Source organism: Phoca vitulina, unplaced genomic scaffold (genome assembly GCF_004348235.1).
Source record: "Phoca vitulina isolate PV1807 unplaced genomic scaffold, GSC_HSeal_1.0 scaffold30, whole genome shotgun sequence".
Classification (NCBI taxonomy): Eukaryota; Metazoa; Chordata; class Mammalia; order Carnivora; family Phocidae; genus Phoca; species Phoca vitulina.
The window spans coordinates 22156957-22181149 of NW_022589733.1; the positions used below are offsets into that span (position 1 = coordinate 22156957).

At 44.2% G+C, this 24193-nt stretch overlaps 2 protein-coding genes across 4 annotated transcripts in view; one reads left to right on the forward strand and one right to left on the reverse strand.

Annotated features, from left to right (window-relative positions):
- Nucleotides 1–2: 2 nt before the first annotated feature.
- The window catches only part of TXNL4B (thioredoxin like 4B), a 34098-nt gene continuing 9907 nt past the window's right edge, over nucleotides 3–24193 (forward strand). The window contains exons 1-4 of one of the 3 annotated variants that reach the window (XM_032424142.1): nucleotides 3–295; nucleotides 2617–2785; nucleotides 4124–4275; nucleotides 7652–8780. In XM_032424142.1, coding sequence (XP_032280033.1) covers nucleotides 2654–2785; nucleotides 4124–4275; nucleotides 7652–7811 — 444 coding nt within the window. In that variant the 5' untranslated portion in view covers nucleotides 3–295; nucleotides 2617–2653 and the 3' untranslated portion in view covers nucleotides 7812–8780. Of the gene's footprint in view, nucleotides 296–2616; nucleotides 2786–4123; nucleotides 4276–6313; nucleotides 7211–7651; nucleotides 8781–24193 lie in introns of those variants that run through there. The other 2 variants (XM_032424140.1, XM_032424143.1) reach the window with 2 other exon arrangements.
- On the reverse strand, nucleotides 9859–15959 carry LOC116644526 (haptoglobin). Its single transcript, XM_032424139.1, has 5 exons — nucleotides 14162–15959; nucleotides 12951–13033; nucleotides 12539–12640; nucleotides 11767–11841; nucleotides 9859–10768 (listed from the first exon to the last, which is right to left on the reverse strand). The coding sequence occupies exons 1-5, from the start codon at nucleotides 14164–14166 to the stop codon at nucleotides 9990–9992; spliced, it is 1044 nt and encodes a 347-aa protein (XP_032280030.1). The 5' UTR covers nucleotides 14167–15959; the 3' UTR covers nucleotides 9859–9989.

A 24193-nucleotide genomic window follows, 5' to 3' on the forward strand; every position in this document is an offset into this window, starting at 1 on the left:
TGACTCTACGGCTTCCGGCCGAAACCGGGCAAAGTGGGCTATGAGTAGAATAACCACTTCTGCTTGTTGGACTATTGAGGAGATCGACCTCAAGTTTACCTACTGCGCCTGTGCGTTCTCTTTTCCGTTTCCGTTTTCTTAAGCGGTCCGCCGAGAGTTGCTAAGCCCTAGCGGCTGGGTTACTGTAGGTTACCGCTGGCGTAGGAGTCGCTGGCGTCCCACCTTGTTTGGAGAAGGGGTCAGGGTTGCGGACAGTCCCGAAGTGGAAGAGAGGGAAGTGACTTGTACAAATAAAGTAAGTATCGTTTTCCGTAGCAGTTGTGGACCAGGAGTAGCCCAACCACAGGCTTCGTTAAATATATGTATGTTTATTTATCTTGACTATTTTGGAAAAAGAAACGCTCTCTCCTGTCTGTTCACTCGCTCTACCACTGATGGTATTTGGGGGTATTTATTTCCAGTTGTTTTTATATGCAGATGTATACATTTGTATTATAGTTAGGTTTTGTACAGCAGTGGGATCACACTTTGTATACTGTTTTATAACTTATTTATCATGAGAACTTTTCAGTATCTGAACTACTCATTTGTAACACAATATTTTGGCCGTGTAATAATATGTTGCAGGACTGTACTGTCGTTTGTTTTTCCAGTCCCCTATTTTGGGCCATTTAGATTGTTTCCAGTTTTTCACCACTAATAATATCTTTTCTACATAAATCTTTGTAGACGTGTCGAATTCTCAGAAATGGAATTGTTGCTCAGATGGTTTTCTTCCTAGGAAAGTTTTCTTGCTTCCCTGCATTCCAGCGGGGACAATGAAATGCGTGTCCGTTCACACTCTAGCATTATTGTTTCGCTTTACCAATTTAATGCCTTTGTCAAGTAATCTTCTAATTTGCTTTTCTTTGTTTACTAGTAAAGCTTAACTTTCCAAAGGTACAAACTTTGTCCATTTGTACCTCTTCTTTTGTGAAGTCTCTGTTGGTGTTCTTTGCTATGAACATATTCTTAGGTGTGGCATCAGTTTTCCTCTCTTCCAACAATTATCCAGGCCCCTCGCCCCAGTGGACAGCTTTGCCCTCCCCTCACTTCCTCCTCTTTATCAGTAACATACTGTTTGGTGTTATTTGAATTCCCTCTACCAGTCCCCTTGCTTGTGTTCCCTCTCTTGCTATGTCTCTCTCTGTCAAATAAATAAAATATTAAAAAAAAAAATAGGAACTTATTATAGCAGAAGGAACACTGCATTAGAAATTTGGTGGCTTGGATTCTAGTCCTTGTTGTAGCTAGAACGAAAACTGTAAGCAAACAAGTCTGTGAAATGGGGGGATTGGATTAGATCCCTTCTATCTCAGTATTTTATGACTTATTTTTTGTGTGTGGTTGTCACACACACCCTTAAATGATCTGTTTGCCATGTGGTGAGGTGCATTTAGTAAGATATGCACCAAGAATCTTTAAGCCAGGACTCATGATAATACTCCATCAGTAAAAGACTTTAAAAAGTATGGTACAGGGGCGCCTGGGTGGCTGAGTCGGTTAGGTGTCTGCCTTCGGCCCAGGTATCGAGCCCCTCATCGGGCTCCCTGCTCAGCAGGGGAGTGCTTCTCCCTCTCGCTTTGCCCCTCCCCCCTGCTCATGCTCTGTCTCGCTCTATCTCAAAGAAATAAATAATAACTTTTAAAAAAATAAAATAAAACATATGGTCCATGCATGAAATAGTATGTCACTGTGACAGTGTGTGTAGGGATATGGAAAGATCTTTGCATGTTAGGTAAAACACTGCCAGGTGCAGAAGAGTGGGTAAAATATGTGTGCTGGACATCTGTCATTTGCCTCTTCAGCTCCACTCTTCCTCCTTCTCTAGATTGCTCTGGGACCAGGAGACTAGGCTGCCTTTTGCGTCTCCCCTGCTGTCTGGTTCCAGTTTGAGTCAGCCAGTGGGCACATTAGCAGATCAGAGGGAGGGAGAAGAGTGGCTGCATCCCTTCACTGCAGGCTGACTCCCTATACAAGGGCCTTCTGCACCCCACAGTCCCCACCACACACTTCTGCTAACTGCTCCCTCCCATGGCCCCTTCAGGCCTAGGGGTAGGAACAGCACCCTGCTCTTACTAGCTGAAGTACAGCACTGCACCCTGTTGTCTTCGTATAATCTCTTCAAATTTGAGAATGTCATCTTTTTCCTGCTGGCACACTGGCCGATAGAATAGGCTGTCTTTGGGGCAAAAGAGGGAAAAAACATAGGAATGCATATTGTATTTTCCTGTAAATGCATAACTAAACTGGAAGATACATGAGAAGCTAATGAAAGTAGCTACATGGTGTGTGGGGAGAAATAGGCTAGTGCAAATGGGGCCAGTTGAGGGCAGACAAAGGGAGGGAGATTTTTCACAGTGTACATTTCTATATTGTTTGTTTTTAAGCTGGTGGACTTGCCACCAGTTTGTGCCTTTAGTGTTTTCTTTTTACTTTGATACTTTGTTGTATGAAACCATTTTTTCCTCTGGGAATAAAATGTATGTATATTACCTACTCCAAAAATTAAGTTGTTTTTTTTTAATTAGGACGCATGCACTTACTTTGTCTTTAAATATTACAACTGTATTTCAGAACTGACAGTGAGGATTACTATTTGGATTATTTCAAGATGAGCTTCCTGTTGCCCAAGCTAACTAGCAAAAAAGAAGTAGACCAAGCAATAAAAAGTACTGCAGAGAAGGTGTTGGTCCTCAGGTTTGGGAGAGACGAGGATCCTGTCTGTCTGCAGCTAGATGATATAGTAAGTGAATTTTTTAAATAAATGGTTTTTATTAAAAATCTATATATTCTCTCTTCAATATCTACAGAGTGCTTGGAAGGGAGCGGTCAGGCCCAGAGACACAGTTTTTCATTTGTTGGCACACTTTCACCAGGAGCTGGTCATGTGCCTGCCCTGAGCTGGGCCCCCAAGTCTCTGATTGTGCTGAATCTGTCCTTGCCCACCAGCAGCCATCCAAGTTCAGTTTCACCAACAAGGCCGTGGAGGACCAGAAACACTATTAACAAGCATCTGTGAACATTATTTTACTTGGTGCTCACAACAGTAGGACAATTACTATTCCCATGCTGGGAGATGAACGGCAGCCAGGGAGGTCGGGTGACGGCCCACAGGACAAAACCACTAACCTGCAGAGCTGGGGTTTGAACTTCATTTCTCTGCCTGCAGATAAGCTTTTCTAGTGTGTTGCCTCCAGTGTGTGCCTGATGATAATCTCTGATTTCATAACATATCTTCATACTCTGATGAGTAGGGAGGGGAGTATGAGACAGAATGGGTCTATTCCTGTCTCTTTTTATTATGGAGAGAGACTTACCCCAGAACTGAGACCTCTTCCCAGCATCTCTATTGCTGTTACCCATGATGTGGATCCTGTATAAGAATCTTTATTACTGTGATTAAAAATGAGCGTGTGATATGTTAACCTGAGGGGGGAAAGGGCCAGAGGATTATACCCTCAGCTGTAGAGGAGAGGGAATATCATGGAGCCAGGCTGCCCAAGTTCAAGTCCCAGCTATATTGTTTACTGGCTATGTGACTGGAGGCAGATTACCTCAGTTTCTTCATCTAAGAAATGGGGACTCTAATAACCTCATAGGAATGTTGTAAGGATTAAATGAGTTAACAAGTGTAAAGCACTTAGGACACTTAGCACATAATAACTGCCATGCAAGTCTTCACTATTTTTATTATAATTATCATTCATGGGGGAATTGGAAGGAAAGAGATTTGGGGGAATTTCAGTGCACAGTACATACTTCTGAGTTGTTTTTGTTTAAGTGAACATGGATTTTATAAATCCACAAAAAGTTCATAAAAACTTTACTACCAAAACCAGATTTTTTTTTTTTAATGTATTTTTAAAAATGTATTCACACAATTTTCCCAGGGCCCTCTCACAAGTCTACCAACAGAGACTCAGACTCTGAATGATAAGGTTATACTGTGTCTGATGTGGAACTCAGGAGAGATTCTCGCCCCAGGAATTTCTTTCAAACAGAATATCCCAGTAAAAAGTTTCACAGAAGAAACCTTAGCTGCCTCTCGTATTGTGACCTACCTGTCACTCTCTGTTTGCAGCTTTCTAAGACCTCTCCTGGCCTGAGTAAAATGGCTGCCATATATCTGGTAGATGTGGACCGAACTCCCGTTTACACGCACTATTTTGACATCAGTTATATTCCATCTACTGTGTTTTTCTTCAATGGGCAGCATATGAAAGTGGATTACGGGTAAGTTTGATTGACTTGATGTTACTATAGCGGTGGGAGTTTCTTTTCCCCAAGTAATTGCAGTAACTCGCCTACCTGCCTGTGCTGGTGGCTTTGTGAGCCTAATGTTGCTGCTCTTTGTTCAGCTGATGCACTCATTTGTTACGTGAAACTTGGGTGCAAAAAGAGAGAGTTTCCAGTGCGATTGGCAGATTTTAACCTCCTACTGGAGCATGAAAGATTTGTACAATTTGGGAAGTACTAACCATCCTTCAGTGTAGAAAATACAGAACAGCTTTTTTAAAGGTTTCCCAGGAATTTCATTTAAAACAAAACATGTCAGTGTACTTAAACTTCTGGGACTGGTTGGCTGCATTTGAAAAGAAGTGTTCTAGCAAACTAAGACATGCTTCTCTCTGGCCAACTGTCCTCTCCTGCCACTCAGAAGGTTTTGAAGACATTCTTCAACCAACTCTGTCAAGAATAAGCACTGTGAAATCTTTAACACCCTCCACTGCATCCACTCAGCATCCTAATACTTAACATGTATTTTCGGTGTGCCCTAGTTACCATTTCTTACTGTGGGTGAGGTGTCTGCTTGTCTAGATCTCTGTACCTGTTTTGTCATTATCTTTCTGAAAGTGCGTTAAATATTACCTGTTTTAAGTATTTTAAAGCTATTCATTCGCCTAGGATACAGTTGATATAAGTATTATTTTGGTGCGATCTTTTTCAAGGGTGATTTATGACACTTTTTACCATCTTAAAAGTCTGTAAAATTTTGGGGGCACCTGGGTGGCTCAGTCAGTTGAGCATCCAGCTCTTGATTTTGGCCCAGTTGATGATCTCGGCATCGTGCGATCGAGTCCTGTGTCAGGCTCCAGGCTCAGCACAGAGTCTGCTTAAGACCCTTTCCCTCCCACCTCCTCCCCACCCACCCCCCAATTGTGCACTCTCTCTCTCTCTCTCTCTCAAAAAAAAAAAAGTAAAAAAAAAAAAATTTTTTTTTTTAAAGATTTTTATTTATTTATTTGACAGAGAGAGAGCGAGAGCAGAAACACAAGCAGGGGGAGTGGGAGAGGGAGAAGCAGGCTTCCCGCCAAGCAGGGAGCCCGATGTGGGACTCGATCCCAGGACCCTGGGATCATGACCTGAGCCGAAGGCAGACGCTTAACGACTGAGCCACCCAGGCGCCCAAAAAAAAAGTAAAATTTTTAACCCACCAATTGCATTTCCAGGAATTTCTCTGAAGGAAAAATAATCGTGAAAGTGGGCAAAATTAGCTGCGTGAATATTCATCCCACCATTATTTAGAAAGCAAAATACATAGAAAGAACGTAGATGTCCATAGAGGGATACTAGATATCAATTTCATATAACGTTGTGGATACAAGTTTAATAACTTTGAAAGAAATAGATTATATGTGGGTTGGAAAAGCACATTACAAAATAGTTTGCATGATATAATTGCCATGATTTTGAAAAAAGAAATGCATCTGCATACACATACATACACGCGCGCGCATGCAGACTGGAAGGACATGTACCGACATGCAGCCTCTGGCCTCACTAGTAATTTTTTTTTTCTAAAAAATTTCTACAATTAACAAACTTGAAGTTTGAATAGTAAAAAAATAAAAACAAAGATTTCATACCCACCACTCAAAAGTATAAGTGAGGGGAACTCAGAGACAATGACCAGTTAACGGGCTTTACACAGTGTAGGCGACAGCAGCAGCGGCAGACTATGCCCACGCCAGCGTCCAGGCAGTTCTACTGGATACGGAGCTAACAAGTGATGAAAATAGATTTTGAAGCGGGGGCCCTTCGCATGATGGGGCTCACATGCCACCCCAGTGGCCGACGGCACTGGCTTTAGTCCTTTATCAGATGGGCCCGGTAATTGCAACCAGAGAAATCAATGTCAGGCTTCATGTCTTAAGTCTCCCCGACGAGAAGAAAGTTACAGAGCTGCGATTCATTTTGCTGTTCCTGAAGGTCTGCAGCGAGTAATCGCCCAAAGTTCTGAGCAAGGTTGTTTTTCTTCTGTGCTCTCTAGGTCTCCAGATCACACTAAGTTTGTGGGAAGTTTCAAAACTAAGCAGGACTTCATAGATCTGATTGAAGTAATTTATCGAGGAGCGATGAGGGGAAAACTTATTGTCCAAAGTCCTATTGATCCCAAGAATATTCCCAAATATGACCTCCTCTATCAAGACATTTAGCACATTTACTACTGAAAGTTGAAGACAAAGGCACATCTTGAAGCAGTACCTGAGCCCAGCTATGCTGTCTTCCTGGAGCCCTTCAGAAAGGTGCTCAGCGTCCCAGCAGAGAAGACGTCTGACTTGGACAGGAAATACCCTGCCCCCATTAGAAGGCCACGCTGGTACCATGATTAGCAGGGATGGATGCTGAAATGTCTGCTCCCTGCAAACCTCAGAGCAGTCAAGACAACCGTGGTCCGTTTTCCCAGCGTGATTTTTTAAATCTATGTTGTGCTTCTCCTTATTCCTTAAGATGATACAGAATCCTTCTAAACGTTGCCTAGTACAGTTTAATTTAACTGTGTATACTTGATACACAAGTAAAATAGAAAATCTGTTCCCACAAGAACAGAAACACTGCTTTTATACCCTAGATGTACACACACACACAACGCGCGCACGCTCCCCCTCGCCCATTCCTCCGTGCAGATATTTATCGCATGCTCTCCCATCTCCAGTCCCGTTATCCCTATTTCTCTTGGATAAATGATTCTCTACTGAGAGTGGGCAAATTTGTTTTATTTTGGAAACTTTCTGCCTTAGACTTTTAAAACAGTATCTCGGGGGGCACCTGGGTGGCTCAGTCGTTAAGCATCTGCCTTCAGCTCAGGTCATGGTCCCAGGGTCCTGGGATCAAGCCCGGCATCGGGCTCCCTGCTTGGTGGGAAGCCTGCTTCTCCCTCTCCCGTTCCCCCTGCTTGTGTTCCCTCTCTCGCTATCTCTCTCTCTGTCAAATAAATAAAATCTTAAAAAATAGTAATAATAAAACAGTATCTCAGTTTGCTCATTTTACTAGTTTTTATGTTATGAAATAGCCCAAGAAATGAGACCTTGAACCTTTACCATCCAGCACCCAATTTGAGTTAAACAAAAAATTAACTACCTGTAGTCAGTAGGAGCAAGTTTCTCCCAGAAGTCAGAGTTCTGCCTCTCTCTGAGGCAGAGAATTTCACTCCAAGCACTCAGGACTGGAAAGAGTTGTCAGAATTGTGAGAAATAACGTCTTTATGGTATTTGCCTGTTTTAATAACTTTATGAAGAATTCTCGCTCTTGCGGCATCCCCGGCATAACCTGCCTCCACTTGGGCAAATCACTGCTTCTCTCAAAACCTCTGATCCCGACTTTCCAGAACAAGGAGGAGATACAGAGCCAGAGGGCCGTGGGCCAGGCAGCATCGACCTGCTCGACCGCTCGTGGCCAGCAGAAGCCCAGTTCTGTGCAGGCCAGCACTGTCGCTGCAAGTGTGTCCCCCCTTTACCAGCTGCATCCTTTCCGAGCCTCGTCTGTAGGAAGAGGTCACCACTGATGGGGCACAGGAGGAAGGCTGCTGGGGGCTTTTATGTCCTTAGCTGATGAAAGGAGAGAGCCGCCACCACCTCTGCGTTCTCTCCCCCTCTTCCTGCTCTGGTTATCCTGATCCATGGGACTGCAGCAGCCATCCTAGGACCACGAGGACCAGCCCTGGGATGAAAAGTAAACGTGCGGAGAAGAACAATAAAAAGACCCTGGGTCCCTGATGATGTTTTGAGCCTCTGCGTGAACTCTAGACCTGCCTCCTTCCAGACCCCTGTGAAAGAATAAAACATCTTCATTGCCTCTCACTGTTCGTTGGACTTTCTGTCAGAGCCTGAGTCACACAGTATTGACGTGGGGTAAGTGCACAGATATCAGCAAAAACTCAGAACTTGCATGCATAAAATTCTCCTGTCTCCTCTCCTCCCGAGGTCTTCAGGGAATGTTTCTCTGAAGTCCCGATTTGTGTTCTTGTTCCTACCTTAGTTGCTTTCCATTCCACAAGTCTTGATGAGTTCATACTGGATGCCCTGCCCTGTGCCCGATGCTCCATAAATACAGATGACTCCTGAGTGGGAAGAGGCTTCTCACAGGAGACAAGGCCTGCACCTCCAGGGGGGGCAGGAGGTGCTTGTGTGGAAGGGGGGAGTCATTTCCCAGGAGAGGGCGCCAGGAGGAAGAAGGCCCGATGCTGGAGGCAGCAGAACGTGTGCAGAGAGCTACACGGAGTTCAGGGTCACTGAAACCCGAGGGCTAGCCCAGGAGGGCAGGAGGTGCTGCTGGGGAGGAAGCCAGAGAAGATAAGTGAATTGAGAAAATGCCAAAGGCTTCTCCTTACTATTTTCATCCTGAACAATGGCCAGAAGCCACTTAATGCAAGCAGATAATTCTTCAAGAAAAGAGTGGTTTTTTTCTTCAAGAAAACCTAGTGCTGAAGTAGTACCAGAAAAAAAGGCGTAACTGTATTCTGAGAGGCATTTTGTTTGTGTGTGTGTAGCAAATTTCCGTTTCTGGCTCTTCTCTCTTTCACAGGTTTTAGAATAGAGGTGTAAGAGCTCCACTGGTCCACCAGCTCTAAGGGGCTGAAAAGTATTGATGGATCTGGAGCGTGTGTTTGAGGACAGCTCCGCAGTGCAGGGCAGGCCCTGGTGTGAGAACACTGACATCAGGGGGCATTTAACAGCAGTGAGAAGGAGAGGCCCTATCTTCATGTGACAAGAGGTGTCTTGCTGAAACGTCAGTGTACTGAAGGCTTAACTAGCCGGAAAGAGTGGAAGAAGTTAGAAGAGCCTCCTGCTTACAAGGGTTCTGAAACCGTTCTTCTGGGAGACCCTTAATAGCAAGAGCCTGTCTTTGTGAAAGGGAAGACTCAGGTGGCTTGCACTTGGCTCCTGGTAAGGGATAGGTTTCTTCCATCCGGGGGAAGCCTACCCTATTGAGGAAGAGACCTGTAACTCTTTACCGAGTTCCAGAATGTTGGGAGGGACGTTAGAGATGATCCGGTTCGAGCCGCTCGGGAAGGAAAGCGGGAACTGAAGGCTTTTGGCAGACAGACAGCCACGCTGCGATCTGGACCCAGCAAGTCCATAACTGCTGCCTTTCCCCCATCTTACTTTGTTTTCTGAAGTGCCGCTGTGTGGGAGCACAAATAGTAAGATCTGCCTTCGGCAGAAGCCTCGTCTTCGTCCCACGTTGAGCTGGCCTCTTCCTCATCAGCCCACACGCTCCCCTCGCTCAGGGCCCAGAAGCAAGAGCGCGCGGGGCAGAGAGCCGGGGTTCCTATTCAGACCGGCTGGGTTCGTGGTGAGTTCAGCCGCACTGCTTACCCGCTGTGTAGCCTTAAGCAAATCACTTGCCTTCTCCAAGTCTGTCTCCTTGTCTCTGAGGGTCTTTCGCTGAGGGTGACCCCAGCACGGGACAGTTCTGTGTCGCCTTAGGGGTTTCTAGTTGGCTTGGGCTGGTTTCTGCCCCACTCCCAGTATATAGCACTGTACACTTAGCTGTTGCTGTACCATAAATGAGAGAATAAAAACCGCACAGAAGTGACGGACAAGAAAGCTCTTTATTGGCTCAGCACCGCTTCACACCGTGTTTTCTCCCCTCCACTGCCATCTGCTTTCCCCTCTTCCAGAGTGAGTTCTGGCCCTCAGGCAAGGGCTGCCAGCCGGCCGGCATTAGCTCCCCGCCATGGTTTCCTGAACCCAGGCCAGAACGGAGGGCACCTTCACGTAGACGCCGTACTCGGCCACAGCACAGCTCTTGTCAAAGCTCAGGATTCCGGCCGCGTACCACGTGTCCTCGTCCTGGTCGTGAACAGCAAAGGCGCTGCCGGCGTCACCGTAGCAGGTGTCTTCCTGAAACTTGGACAAGCCGGCGCAGAAGGTGTGCTCGTTCAGTATGGGCTGCACCCCCACGGGGCTCTTGTGTGACTTCTTCTCGGGCACTGTGCTGCCTTCGTAGTGCTGTACACATTTGTCCTGATCAGCCACCGGCAGCATGACATACTTGAGTAGCTCACTGTAATTAAAGTTGGAATTGCGCCCCCAGCCAGACACATAGCCCATACGCCCCACTTCTGCGTAATCTTTGGAAGGTAGACAGATGGGCATTACCCTCTCATCAATGGGCACCTTCTGCTTGAGTTTGATGAGCCCGATATCAACATTGGAGTAGTTAGGGTGGAGAACCACCTTTTCAATCTCCACAAGCTGATTTTTCCCCACATAGAGTGTTAAAGTAGGGGCAATGTCCTTTGCTTTCGCATCATCCGTGTGGCCCAGGAAGAGATTTTTAGCTGTGGTCAACAGCCATTGTTCATTGATCAGGGTGGCCCCCGAGGTGAGGCTATGGTTGGAGATCATCTTGGCCTGCCAGGGAAAGCTGCTTTTGGCATCCACGGATCCACCCAGGATGCGCTGCACCTGATCCACCGGGTTCTTGGGCTTCCCGCATACTGTCAAGGAGAGCAAGAAAGTCACGAGCAGGAATGTGAGTCTCCCAGTGTGGGAAAGAGGGGGACAGCGGTGGTGGTTGCTGCGGTCTAAACTGTCGTGTTAATTTCTGCACAGCTAGAAATACTGACATGTCTTGCCTTTACCACCTGCTCCTCTCATTTCCATTGTTTACAGTTTAAAATGGTTCTTTTTTATAAAGTTGTGTACATCACTAAGACACAGTTCTAGTTCCTGCTTTTCTAACTCACACACACACGCAAAAGAAGTATTGCTGAGATTTTCAAACCCTGGCTGATGAACTGTATGTATATTTAAATCATTTATCACAAAAAGCCACATCCACAACTCCCTGAAATTCATTGTGAGGATGAGAAGCTATAATAATTCATTCTCTGAATAAAGAGTGATCTGTTGCAGCATTGGCCAGAACTCAGATTTTAGATATTGCAGTTAATACAAGGCAGGTTAGTAGTTCTGTACTGCTATTGGCAGAAGAGGGCAGGCAAAATCCTCTGGTCCCAGGAGGGACACGGAAAGAGCAACATCTCTTCCTAATAACAAGAAACAGAAGTCCTAACCCCTCTCCAGCCTGCGTCACACTTCCATGGATTTGGTTTTGTTCTGTCCTCCCACAACTCGTTCTTCCTGGAGCTTGCTTTACACTTGATCCTGGGCTCCCTGGACAGCCTGTGTGTACATATAGGGCCTCCTGACCCTAGAGGGCAGTGTAGACCGTGGATTCAGCCAATATCCTGAAGGTCCAAATGAGCAAGATCCTTAGTGAACTTTACTGGGAGTGTCCTCACCTAAAAGTTCACTTATCAGCCTGACCCTTTGTGGCTCTCCCTCGTCCCCCGTCTTGGCTCTCATATGCTCAGAGGAAACCAGTCGGGAAGGATATGCCTCTGGGACATTTTGATCCGGATGCCTGCCCATGCAGGACACTGTCAATCAACACCTCCCCTTGGTCTGCTTCCCAAGACCCCTGGCTTCCTACCTGCTTCACATTCAGGCAGCTTCTCTCCAGTGACCTTGTTTGTCCAGTGCTTCTCACTGTTCAAGGTGTACAGTCCTGAAACGAAAGAAATGAGTCAGAAGAGAAATTGAGTCTGGACCTAGCATGAGGAGGGAAGGTGTTTAAAGAGGATTAAAGAAAGGAGAAGGAAGGGGCAGGGGAGAGGAGGAAGGGAGGAGCATTGCGCTGGAAGCCAGGTGCTGGGGCGCCAGTGAAGCCCCGCAGGACAGATGTGTGGTGGTGGCGACGCAGTACAGTATAGGAATTGGGGTTCAAATTCTGACTCTCCCTCTTACCGGCCACCTGAACTTGAGCAAGTTACTCAGCCTCTCTGTGCCTCTGCTTCCTCATCAGCACAATGAGAATAATAATAAGATCTCTTCAGGGGGCTGTCGTGAGAACTCAGTGAGCAAATACATGTGAAGCACTTAGCGCAGGGAGCATGATACTAGGTCAGGGCCACCTGTCGTCATCACTGGTGCCACCCTTGGTTCTTTTACCACATCTCCTTTGGGATGAATAGGCTACATGGCATTACCTCCCCTTAGTAAAGGGGCAAACTTGAGGCTAAGATAATTTGCCCAAAAGGCCACAGTTACTGGTGACAAAACCCTTATTAGAATCTACCTCTTCTGGTTCCAAGGAGAACATGTCAGTTTTCTGGCCCCTCACCCTTGGCCCCGGTCATCATGGAAAGACCCGGGGGCCGGGGGGGGGGGGGTGCTGTGCGCAGGGACACTTGTCCAGGTCTTACCGTCTCCTTCAGTGCGCAGTCTGTAGAAGGGCTTACACTGGTAACGAACCAAGTGCTCCACGTAGCCATTTTCAATCTCTGGGGGCTTTGGGACACTGACCTCTGCAAAGAAAAATCATAGGAGGAGGAGGTTGATACTCAGAGACTGATCCCAGAGACCCGTGAGAAGTCCGTTGAGAAGAAGCTGCTGTGCACATCAGCCACGCTCCACCTCAAATGGAAGCCAAAGGGAAGGCCATCCCCCCTCTATCCTGGCTGGCTCCCCAGTGTGCTTCACTGGACTGAAACACCAGAGATTAGTTCGAGAAGGAGGAACTGGCTCTTCCCAAAGAGAGGGCGCAGATCTGATAGGGTCAAAAGGAGGCACAGCAGTGCTGGGACGTGAGGCTCCCACACAAACCCAGACACCTACCTGCATGATCTGTGGCCTCACTGCCAGTGCCCACTGCGAAAAGCTGCCCGCAAAGCTGGAGGGCAATGACAGCTCCCAGGGCTCTGCGAGAGAAGACAAGAAGGGCTGCACGGCTGGTCTCCCCGCCTCACGCGCGCACATGCGCACCCACACCCCTCCTGTCAGGCCGCCGGAGAAGCAGCTACGTGGAAGTGCTGACACCAAGAAGGGACCTGCCACCATCATCCACACACCCACTCGGTGGGGCAGCTTCCCAGTACACCCGGGTTCCTGCGTGCTCTGCGCCGCTCGGAATTCTACGTGGGCTTCCGAGAGGAACCACCGAGATAGGAAGGCACATAGATCTGTGGGCCTCAGTTTCTGGCACCGTTTAGGAAACATTAAATTGCCAATAATATGTGAGCTCCCCTGCAAAAAGCACCCCTAAGGTCCTGGGCTACAGGGTGCTGCTAATAAAATGTGGATGACCTGAAGATGGAAAACAGGGGTTTCCTAGGCTATTCTCTCTACTTTTTAAATTTTTCCATGATAAGATGTTTTAAGTATACAGAATTTAAAACACATACATGGTTTTCCTGCTATTTTTTTTATTTGTCTTCAGGAAACCCCAAAATGCCAAAAAAGGTTCCCAGGCAGATAACCGGCTTCCTGAAAGCCTGACTGTGGACTCGGGCATCAGTGGCCAGGCCCACTCACCACTTCCCCATCTTGCTGACCGAGGCCAGCTCTGCAGAGCTTGCTTGGCTATGCCAAGTTTGTAGTCTTGAGATTTCAACATTTCAAAAAAAATTTTTTTGTTATTTTGATAAAATCTCAGTGCCTTCATTGGGTCATTTACATGTGTTACTATCGGTCCTATACATTTTTTAAAAATGAAAACATCTGCTAATGAACATATTTAAATTGCCAGAAAGCCTACCATGGGGGCCACTGGCAGGCATCCCCCGCAAAGGTGAAAACTGTAACCCCGAGGAAAGAGCCATCCCGTAGAGTAAGTCACGTTCTCACGGAGGCAGAAAAGCAGAAGATTTAACACACGAAACCTCTTAATTCGCTATGATTTAACTCATCTGCCCTATCTCTTTGGGTTTGTTTTGAATGTCTCCTTTGGTTTCTCCCATAACTGGGCTGTCCCAGGGGTAAAGGATGTACACAGAGAAGGATGAAGTAAGCTAGGGAAAGGGGGAGAAGCAGCAGAGCTGCGGGCTCACCTCATCTTTGGTTTGTCCTGCCTCTGGAAGAGAAGTACTGTGGGGGCCTCCTGCTGATGCTTTTATGTCCCCAGTATCTCACTCCACCCCCTCCTCAATTTTGTAATTCCTGTGTCTACACAACTTTGACCTTGTTAATAAGGTCATCGCATTTTCCAGTAACAGAGCCACAAACAACATCCCTGTTAAGAGTTGAGCTCTTGCTTCACACTTGAGTTTCCCCTGGTGTTTCTCTACAAACCCCAAAGAAGCCTGGCCACACTATGACCCCATGTGGCTGCCAAAGGGTTTCCCGAAATCAGCCACTGTGTGCAGGACTGGGGGAGGAAGTGTCAATCTGTGTCTCTTTGTTTTGGAGCGTTTTCAGTGCTGAAAAAGCCCTTGTGTGCGTTATTTTAAACCCACTTATAGACGCTGCTGCAACCTGGCTGAGACAGGGCTCTAAAGAAAGCATTTCCTTTTCACAGTCATTTTCGCCAGCCAGTGTTGACATCGCCCTATTGCTTAAAACTTCTCCAACCTGAAATCAGTAAAATGTATTTATTGTGTCTTCTTTGATAGCTCTTGGCAAGAAATCACACAAAATGGTTAAAGCTATAGTGTAGGCTGACGCAGACCATACTCCACGACAGTAGTTCTCATGGTATTATAGTCCTGTAATTATTTTTTTAAGATTTATTTATTTATTTGAGGGGGGAGGGGCAGAGGAAGAGAGTCTCAAGCAAACTTCTTGCTGATTGCAGAGCCCATCATGGGGCTCGATCTCAGAACCCTGAGATCACGACCTGAACCGAAACCATGGGTCAGGCGCTCAACCAACTGCACCACCCGGGTGCCCCAAATGTAGTCCAGTAATTAATCCAAATAGCAGTTGGGAAAAATCAATACACTTCAGTCAAATGTCTCCACCTCTATATCTCAAGTATTATTCAGTTGATATTTAATAGCAACTCAATAAAATATTGCTCTGTTCATTAAACAAAAGGTCAGTGATTCTTAGGTTAGAATGTACAAAAGAATCACTTTGGGGTATTCATGGTGGCACTGATGTAATAGCAAGACAACTGGAAATAGCACAAATGTCCATCAATAAGGGATTGGCTACAGACAAGCAAAAAGCAGAATCAGACCTATAAATACTGAGAACAAGCTGATGGCTCCCAGAGGGAAATGGCTGAGGTGGGGGGAGCAGGGGAGATGGGCAAAATGGGTGAAAGGAAGTAGGAGATAGAGCTTCCAGTATGGAAAGAATAAGTCATGGGAATAAAAGGCACAGCATAGGGAATAGAGTCAAGGATATGGTACTAGCGTCATATGGGGACAGATGGCAGCTACACTTGGGGTGAGCACAGCAGAACCTATGGAGATGGTGAATCACTATGTTGTCCACCTGAAACTAATGTAACATTGTGTGTCAACTACACTCAAATAAAATTTTTAATAGGGGAACAGCTAAATAACATGGTGTATTTGTATAATGGAATACAGAACTTCCTCAGCTTATAATGGGGCTGCGTCCTGACAAACCAGCTTAAGTTGAAAATATTGTAGGTCAGAAATTCATTTAATACACCTAACCTACCAAACATCATAGTTTACCCTGGCCTACCTTAAATGTGCTCAGAACAATTACATTAGCCTACAGTTGGGCAAAATCATCTCACACAAAGTCTATTTTATAATGAAGTGCTGAATATCTCATGTAATTTATTGAATACTATCCTGAAAATAAAAAATAAACTGGTTATATGGGTAAAGAATGGTTATTAAGGGGCGCCTGAGTGGCTCAGTCATTAAGCGTCTGCCTTCGGCTCAGATCATGATCCCAGGGTCCTGGGATTGAGCCCTGCATCGGGCTCCCTGCTCCGCGGTAAGCCTGCTTCTCCCTCTCCCACTCCCCCTGCTTGTGTTCCCTCTCTCGCTGCGTCTCTCTCTGTCAAATAAATAAATAAAATCTTTTAAAAATAAATAGGGGCGCCTGGGTGGCTCAGTCAGTAAGCGTCTGCCTTTGGCTCAGGTCATGATACCAGGGTCCTGGGATCGAGCCCTGCATCGGGCTCCCTGCTCCGTGGGAGGCCTGCTTCTCCCCCTCTGCTTGTGTTCCCTGTCTCGCTGTGTCTCTCTCTGTCAATAAATAAATAAAATCTTTAAAAGAAAAGAAAATAGAGACTCTAACAGATACTTGTACACCAATATTCATTGCAGCATTATTCACAATAGCCGAAAGGTAGAAACAATCCAAGTGTCCTTCAACAGATGAATAAACAAAATGTGGCATATACATACAATGGACTACTATTCACCTATAAAAAGTTCTGACACATGCTAGAACAATGAATAAACTTGGAAAATATGATGCTAACTGAAAGAAACCAGGCACAAAAATATTGTATGATTCCACTTACGTGAAATATTTAGGAGAGGCAAATCCATAGACACAAAGTAGATGAGAGGTTACCAGGGGCTGGGGGAGGGGAGAATGGGGTATTATTGCTTAATGGGTACAGAGTTCTGTTTGGGATGATGAAAAAGTATTGGCAATGGTGGTGATGGTTACACAACATTACAAATGTAATTAATGCCATTGAATTGTACACTTTAGAATTGGTAAAAAGAAAATTTATGTTATATATACTTTATCACAATAAAAAATTCATGAAAAAAATAAAAAAGAACAAGCAAAACTAAATAATATATTTTACAGGCATAGATGCCAAGGAGACAAAAACTATATATTTTTTTAAAGATTTATTTATTTATTTATTTGACAGAGAGAGACAGCGAGAGAGGGAACACAAGCAGGGGGAGTGGGAGAGGGAGAAGCAGGCTTCCCACCAAGCAGGGAGCCTGACGCGGGGCTCGATCCCAGGACCCTGAGATCATGACCTGAGCCGAAGGCAGACGCTTAACCGACTGAGCCACCGAGGCACCCCCCAAAAACTATATATTTTTTAATATTTTAGTAGAATGGAAAACACACAATGTAAAATGTTGCTTCTCATAGGGAGGCAAGAGGAAGGCATCAGAGATAATCACAGAGGTAAATACAAATAAATTATTGTTAATGATCCAGCTCTGGGCTGGGTGATAGGTTCATATATGTACATTTTATAATTATACTTTATTAAAATACATATATTTATATATATCAAATAATTTTCAATATATCAAATATATATATATCAAATAATGTTTAAAAAATGAAGGGGGTGGGGGGAATCACCTGACAGACATTAAGAGGCAAAACCTAGGTCCCTCCTTCTAGAGATTTGCTCCAAAAAGTCTGAGCAGAGTCTGAGAATCTACATTGTGAGTGGCCCTAACTTCTCCCATCCCTGCGTACATGCTGCAACAACTCTGCAGTTCAGTGGTCCTATGAAGTGGAGGGGGAGGTTTTCCCTTTGGGCTGCAAGTGCCCCTTCTAGAAATAAAACATTTCTCACCACCACTGTAGAGGAAATGCTTACCCACTAGGTACATGAAAATTTGCATTTGCCTGTTTAATGGGTACAGGCAAATTACATCTATTACACTTACCCCTTTTGTTGGGCAACAAGGGAGACTTCACAGCTTCTCTTCCTTGGGTATCCTTTATTAACTTGACAATAAAGAGTATCCAGCCCAAAGGCCTTCGGTCTTACCTGGGAGTTAGGGTGGGATGCTATAAGGAGGTGGTAGCTGAGAAGCCTCAGTGTAGCCAGCCACAGGAAGTAGTGAACACATTTTGTGATGAGAACAGAAAGCAGAAAAGCTTGAAGGATTAATAAAGCAGGGCAGCAGTTGACAGAGAAACGTGAAGGGCAGAGTTTTGATTTTGGAAAGAAAAAGATATTTTTTAAAAGTTTGTTCTGCCGTTATTGAAGTCTTGAAATTTTGCATGCTACAGAAAAATACAAATAAGAAAAAAGTCTTCCCATTATTTTGCCACCCCACGACAACAAATAACCACTACTAACACTTTGGTGTCACTTCCCTCCAGACTTTTCTCTGTACATATTTTTATATAGTTTTGATAATTCTTTATACAGAATTTTTGTGGCCTGCCTTTTTTATCCAATGTTATAGGTGTTTTCCACATTGTAGCAAACACTTCAACACACTTTTAATGGGGGTGCCTAGGTGGCTCAGTCGTTAAGTGTCTGCCTTCGGTTCAGGTCATGATCCCAGGGTCCTGGGATTGAGCACCACGTTGGGCTCCCTGCTCAGTGAGGAGCCTGCTTCTCCCTCCCTCTGCTCATTTGCTCTCTCTCTCTCTCAAATAAATAAAATCTTTAAAAAAAAAAAAAAAAAACCACACACACACACTTTTAGGGGCACCTGGGTGGCTCAGTCGTTAAGCGTCTGCCTTCGGCTCAGGTCATGATCCCAGGGTCCTGGGATTGAGCCCCGCATCGGGCTCCCTGCTCGGCGGGAAGCCTGCTTCTCCCTCTCCCACTCCCCCTGCTTGTGTTCCTGCTCTCGCTGTGTCTCTCTCTGTCAAATAAATAAATAAAATCTTAAAAAAAAAAAAAAAAACACAGTTTTAGGGGCGCCTGGGTGGCTCAGTCGTTGAGCGTCTGTCTTCGGCTCAGGTCATGATCCCCGGGTCCTGGGATGGAGCCCCACATCGGGCTCTCTGCTCTGCAGGAAGCCTGCTTCTCCCTCTCCCTCTGCTCCTGCTTGTGTTCCCTCTCTTGCTGTGTCTCTCTCTGTCAAATAAATAAATAAAATCTTAAAAAAAACACTTTTAATGCCACATCATATTTCTAACTTAAGGATGTGTCATATATACTATATTATTATTATTATTATTAGGTTGTGTGTCATATATACTTTATTATTATTATTTATTTTTAATTTTTTTTTAGAGACAGAGCATGGGGACAAGGGCCGGAGGGAGAGAGAAAATCTTAAGCAGGCTTCATGCCGAGCACAGAGCCCTATTCAGGGCTTGATCTCTCAACCCTGAGATCATGACATGAGCTGAAATCAAGAGTCTGGGTTTAATCAACTGAGCCACCTAGGCACCCTTCCTGTATACTTTAAATATTCCCTCATTTTTGGGACTTTAAGATGATTCTAACTTGTTATAAATATCTTCTGTAAATTCAGGGAAGTGAGGTAGGAAGCCAGGCTAATTTTATTCCATACGGATAGACAATTGATCCAGCATCATTTACTATAAACATCAAATCTTAGGTGTTCAGCTCAATGAATATATATGTATAACAACTATGGAGACAACACTCAGATCAAGATATAAAATATTTCTGGGGCATCTGGATGGCTCAGGCAGTTAAGCATCCAACCCTTGATTTTGGATCAGGTCATGATATTGGGGTTGAGAGATCGAGCCCTGCGTCGGGCTCCGTGCTGGGCATAGAGCCTGCTTGGGATTCTCTCTCCCTTTCCTTCTGCTCCCCTCCGCCCCCACTCAGGCGCTCTCTCTTTCTCAAAAAATAAAAAAAGGTATAGAATATTTCTAGCATGCTAGATGACTATTTGGGTTCCTTACAGTCAACACCCCACCCTCAAAAAGTAACCACTATTCTGACTTCTGTCATGATAGAATAGTTTTGCCTGTTCTTGAACTTCGTATAAATAGAATCAAATAGTAGTCACTTGTTTTTGGTTTCTTTTGCCCATCATTATGTCTGTGAGAATCAACCATATTGTCACATTAGTTTGCTTCTTTTTGATTCCTAAGAAGTATTCCATTGTATGAATAAACCACGATTGATTTATTCATTCTCCTGTTTATGGATGTTTGAATTGATTTCAGATTGGGGCTATTATAAATAAAGCTGCCATGAACTTTCTTGCACATGTCTTTTGATGGATACATGCATTCATTTCTCTTGAATAAATATCTTGCTGTGCTGGGACGCCTGGCTGGCTCAGTAGCTTAGGCATCTGACTCTTGATTTCAGCTCAGGTCACGATCTCAGGTTTGTGAGATTGAGCCCCACATTGGGCTCCCACTCAGTGGGGAGTCTGCTTGAGATTCTCTCCCTCTGTCCTCCCTTCCCCTGAGCTCTCTCTTGCACAGGTACTCTCTCTCTCTCTCAAATAAATAAATCTTTAAATATCTTGCTGTGCCATGGGGTAAGCAATGTTTAGCTTTAATAGATGCTACCAAACAACTCTCCAGTCTACACTCCCACCAGCAATATATCAAAGTTCCAGTTGCTCCATATCCTTGCCAATATATTTCAATTTTAGCCTGGTGTATACACAGCAAAATATAATGATGGCTTTAATTTGCATTTCCCAGATATTTAATGACATACAGAGCATTTTGTATATTCTTATTGGTCCATTTAGATAACCTCTTTATGAAATGTCTTTTACTTATTGATTTGCAGGAGTTGGTGTTTTCTTTTTTTTCTGAACACTAGTCTATTGTTATATAGATGTAAACATCTTCTCCCATTCTCTGGCTTATCTTTTCTCTCTTAATCATGTATTTTAAATGAACAGAAGTATAGAAGTTCTTATTTTTAATAAGTCCTAGCTTATTTGGTTTTTTTAAATTTTGTGGTTAGTAATTTTTGTGTCCTGATTAAGAATTTTTTGCCTAAAAATTCTCCCAAATTTTATTCTAGAAGTTTATTGTTTTACCTTTCTCATTTAGATCTATAATCCATGTGGAAGTAATGTTCATATATGATGTGTTCAAGTTCAAGTTCATCTTTTTCCATATAAAGCATCATCCTTTGCCCCTAAATTGCAGTGGTACCTTTGTTAGAAATTAGGTGACCATATGTGTTTCTTTCTGTATTCTTTATTCTGTTCCATTAGTCTATTTGTCTTGTTCTGAGTCAATGCAATTCTGTCTTCATAAGGAACTTTATAGTAAATCTTGCTATCCAGTATTATAAGTGTTCCAACTTTATTCTTTTTCCTCAAGATTGTCTTAATGGACTATTCTATATTCTAGGTCCTTTGCATTTCATATAAATTCTGAAATGAGCTTTCAATTTTCACAGAATGTCCTGCTGGGATTTTGATTGAGAGTACATGAAATCTCTAGATCAACTTGGGGAGAATTGATATTTTAACAATATTGAGTCTTCCAATCCATTAAAATGTATATGCCCTCATTTATTTAAGTTATCTTTAATTTCAATGCCTTGTACATTTTAGGATAGATCTCTTGAACCTCGTTCATTAGATTTACTCCTAAGTGTTCAATTTGTATGGCTATTATAAATGATATTTTCATTTAATTTGCTAATTGTTTATAATGAATATAGAAAAGTACACTTGATTTTTGTATATTGATATTATATCTAGCAACTTGGTAGATTCACTAATTAAATCTAATAGTTTCAGTAATCTAAATTTTTTAGGTACACAGTCATATCATCTGCAAATAATGGCTTTTTTACCTCATCTTTTCTAATCTTTATACCTTTTATTTCTTTTTCTTACCTTATTGCACTAACTATGATTTTTGTTACAATATTAAATAGAAGTGGGGAGAAGGCATCCTTGTCTACTCCAAAACTCAGGGAGGGAAAAAGCATTCAAAATTTCACTATTCTGTTAGCTATGTAGGCTTTTTTGTTTTGTTTGTTGTTTTTTTGTTTGTTTTTGTAGATATTCTTTATCAGATTAAGGAAGTTCCCTTTTTTAAAAAGATTTTATTTATTTATTTATAAGAGAGAGAGAGCACGAGCAGGGGGAGGAAGGACAGAGGGAGAGGGAGAAGCAGACTCCCCACTGAGCAGGGATCCCGATGTGGGGCTCAATCCCAGGACCACCCTGAGATCATGACCTGAGCCAAAGATAGACACTTAGCCAACTGAGCCATCCAGGTGCCCCTAAGGAAGTTCCTTTCTCTTCCTAGTTCGTTGAGCTTTTTCAAACATAAAGAGGTGTCAAATGTTTTTTCTTTATTCATTAAGATTATCTATTTTGTTAATGTGGTGAATTGCATTGCTCAATTTTTGAATGCTAAACCAACTTCACGCTTCTAGAATAAACTTCAATTTCTCATGGTGTAGTATAATTTTTATATATTGCTGGGTTTGGTCTGTTGATTATTTTTTAGGATTTTTCCATCTGACTTCATAAGAAATATCTGTCTATATTTTTCCTTTCTTGTAATATTCTTATCAGGATTTAATATTAAGTTTATGTTGATCTCTTAATGCAAGATAGGGAGTGTTCCCTATTTTTCTATTACAGGAAAGAGTTTGTGTAAGATTCATATTATTTTTCTTAATTGTTTGGAGAAATTTTCCAATGAAGCCGTATAGGCCTGTGGTTCTCTTATTGGAAGATTTTAAATTGGAGGGGGCAAAAGGGGGAGGATCCAAGATGGTGGCACAGGAAGATCCTGAACTCACATCCTCCCACAGACACACCAAATCTACAGCTACATATGGATAATTTCTCTCTGAAAACTAAGTGAACTGCTCTCCAAAACAAAGGATTAAAGGACCATATCAAGATGGGTAAGAGAGGCAGAGACACAGTCTCACCAAAAAAGCCTACCTCCAGCCCAGGAATGCAATATGGAGGAACCACACAAGGCAGATACTTCTCTCAGAGGAGCAAGGGGTTGGTGCTCCTTATCAGACACTCCAACATTTGATATCCACACCAGAAAGACAAGCCCCAGAATGTCTGACTGGGAAAACCCATGGGGTTGACTTCTGGAGATCCCAAAGTGCTATAGGAAACTGAGAATCCCCTTTTGGAGGTCTCTCTCACGCCAAGACCCAGCAAAAAGCAGCAGTTTGAAAAGCACCTAGACCATACGTGAGGGAAATTTATTTGCTGATCTGGGAACATTGCCTGCAGGGGCAGGGGACAGCTGAGATGCTCTCTGGAGATGGAGGTGCTGGAAGGCACCATTGTTGCACTCTTTCCATGTGGCCTGCTAGCACAGGCAGGTGAGCTCAGAGGCAGCACTCTCCTGACACCTTGCTGAGATTGGCAGGGCCATGCAGTCATGGCATTTGCTGAGGTCAGAGAGCACAGTGGTTGCAGCACTCCCCCACTCCCTGGCTGGTCACAAAGTTCTCCTACTCCATAGCTAAAGTCTGCAAACATAGGTGGTTGTGACACCCCCCTTCCCCCGGCTCAGGCTGGCAAGTACAAGAGGTCATGGTATTCTCCTGCTTTCAGCCTAAAGCCAGGATCTGCACAAAGACAAGGCACTATCCTACTGCATTGCTAAAGCCCATGGGTGAGCAGAGTCAAGATATGTTGCTGCTGCCTCTCTGAAGCCACCCCTAGCACTCTCCAGCAGCCTTGCCAAAGCCAACAGGCACACTCAGCCCACACAAGGACACCCCTGATTGCCTGGCTCTGGCGGCCAAGAGGACTTGTGTTCCAGAGCTAATGGGACTGTAACAATCAGAAAAACGATTCTTGGCAGGCCACAACTCCCAGGGTGCTGCTCAGACAGCAGACTGAAACATAATCCCAGTCTTCCTGTGAAAAAGCCTATTTCCTCAGCCTAGAACTTCAGACTGAGGGACAGGCTTCTGGTTTCCCACAAATCTAGAGGCTAAGGAGGCACTCCCAGGGAATGTAAGCAGGGAGACACCATCCTTCTGTACCCCCTTGGCCTTGCTACAGTTCAACAAGATTTCCCAGAAAGCTTATACACTCATCTGGAGCCCTGATTTTTGCAATTGTCACCAGGGGACACCTCCAGATCTCCTGGTCTGGAGGGCAGAAGAGTTTACAATTGCAACCCCACTGGACTGTGTATAAATGCATAATTTTAAAACTGCCCCCTTGGGGTCTGGCTTCCAATCAAACTGAAACTAGGTGCTAAGTGAATTTCCTCCCCTTGGATCACTGACAAGTCTTGGCATACCCTCCACAATGGGGTCATATCAAGAATAAATCAGGCAGTTTGGACAAAGATTCAGGAGACAACCAAGAGCTAGGGAAAGGTTGAATGAGGATAATCACCTAAACAAGGCCACTCCTTCAAGTCAGTGAGAGGTAGATGTTTTGCCTAATACATAGAAACAAACACAGAGAATCAAGCAAAATGAGGAGGAAGAGAAATTTGTTCCAAATGAAAGA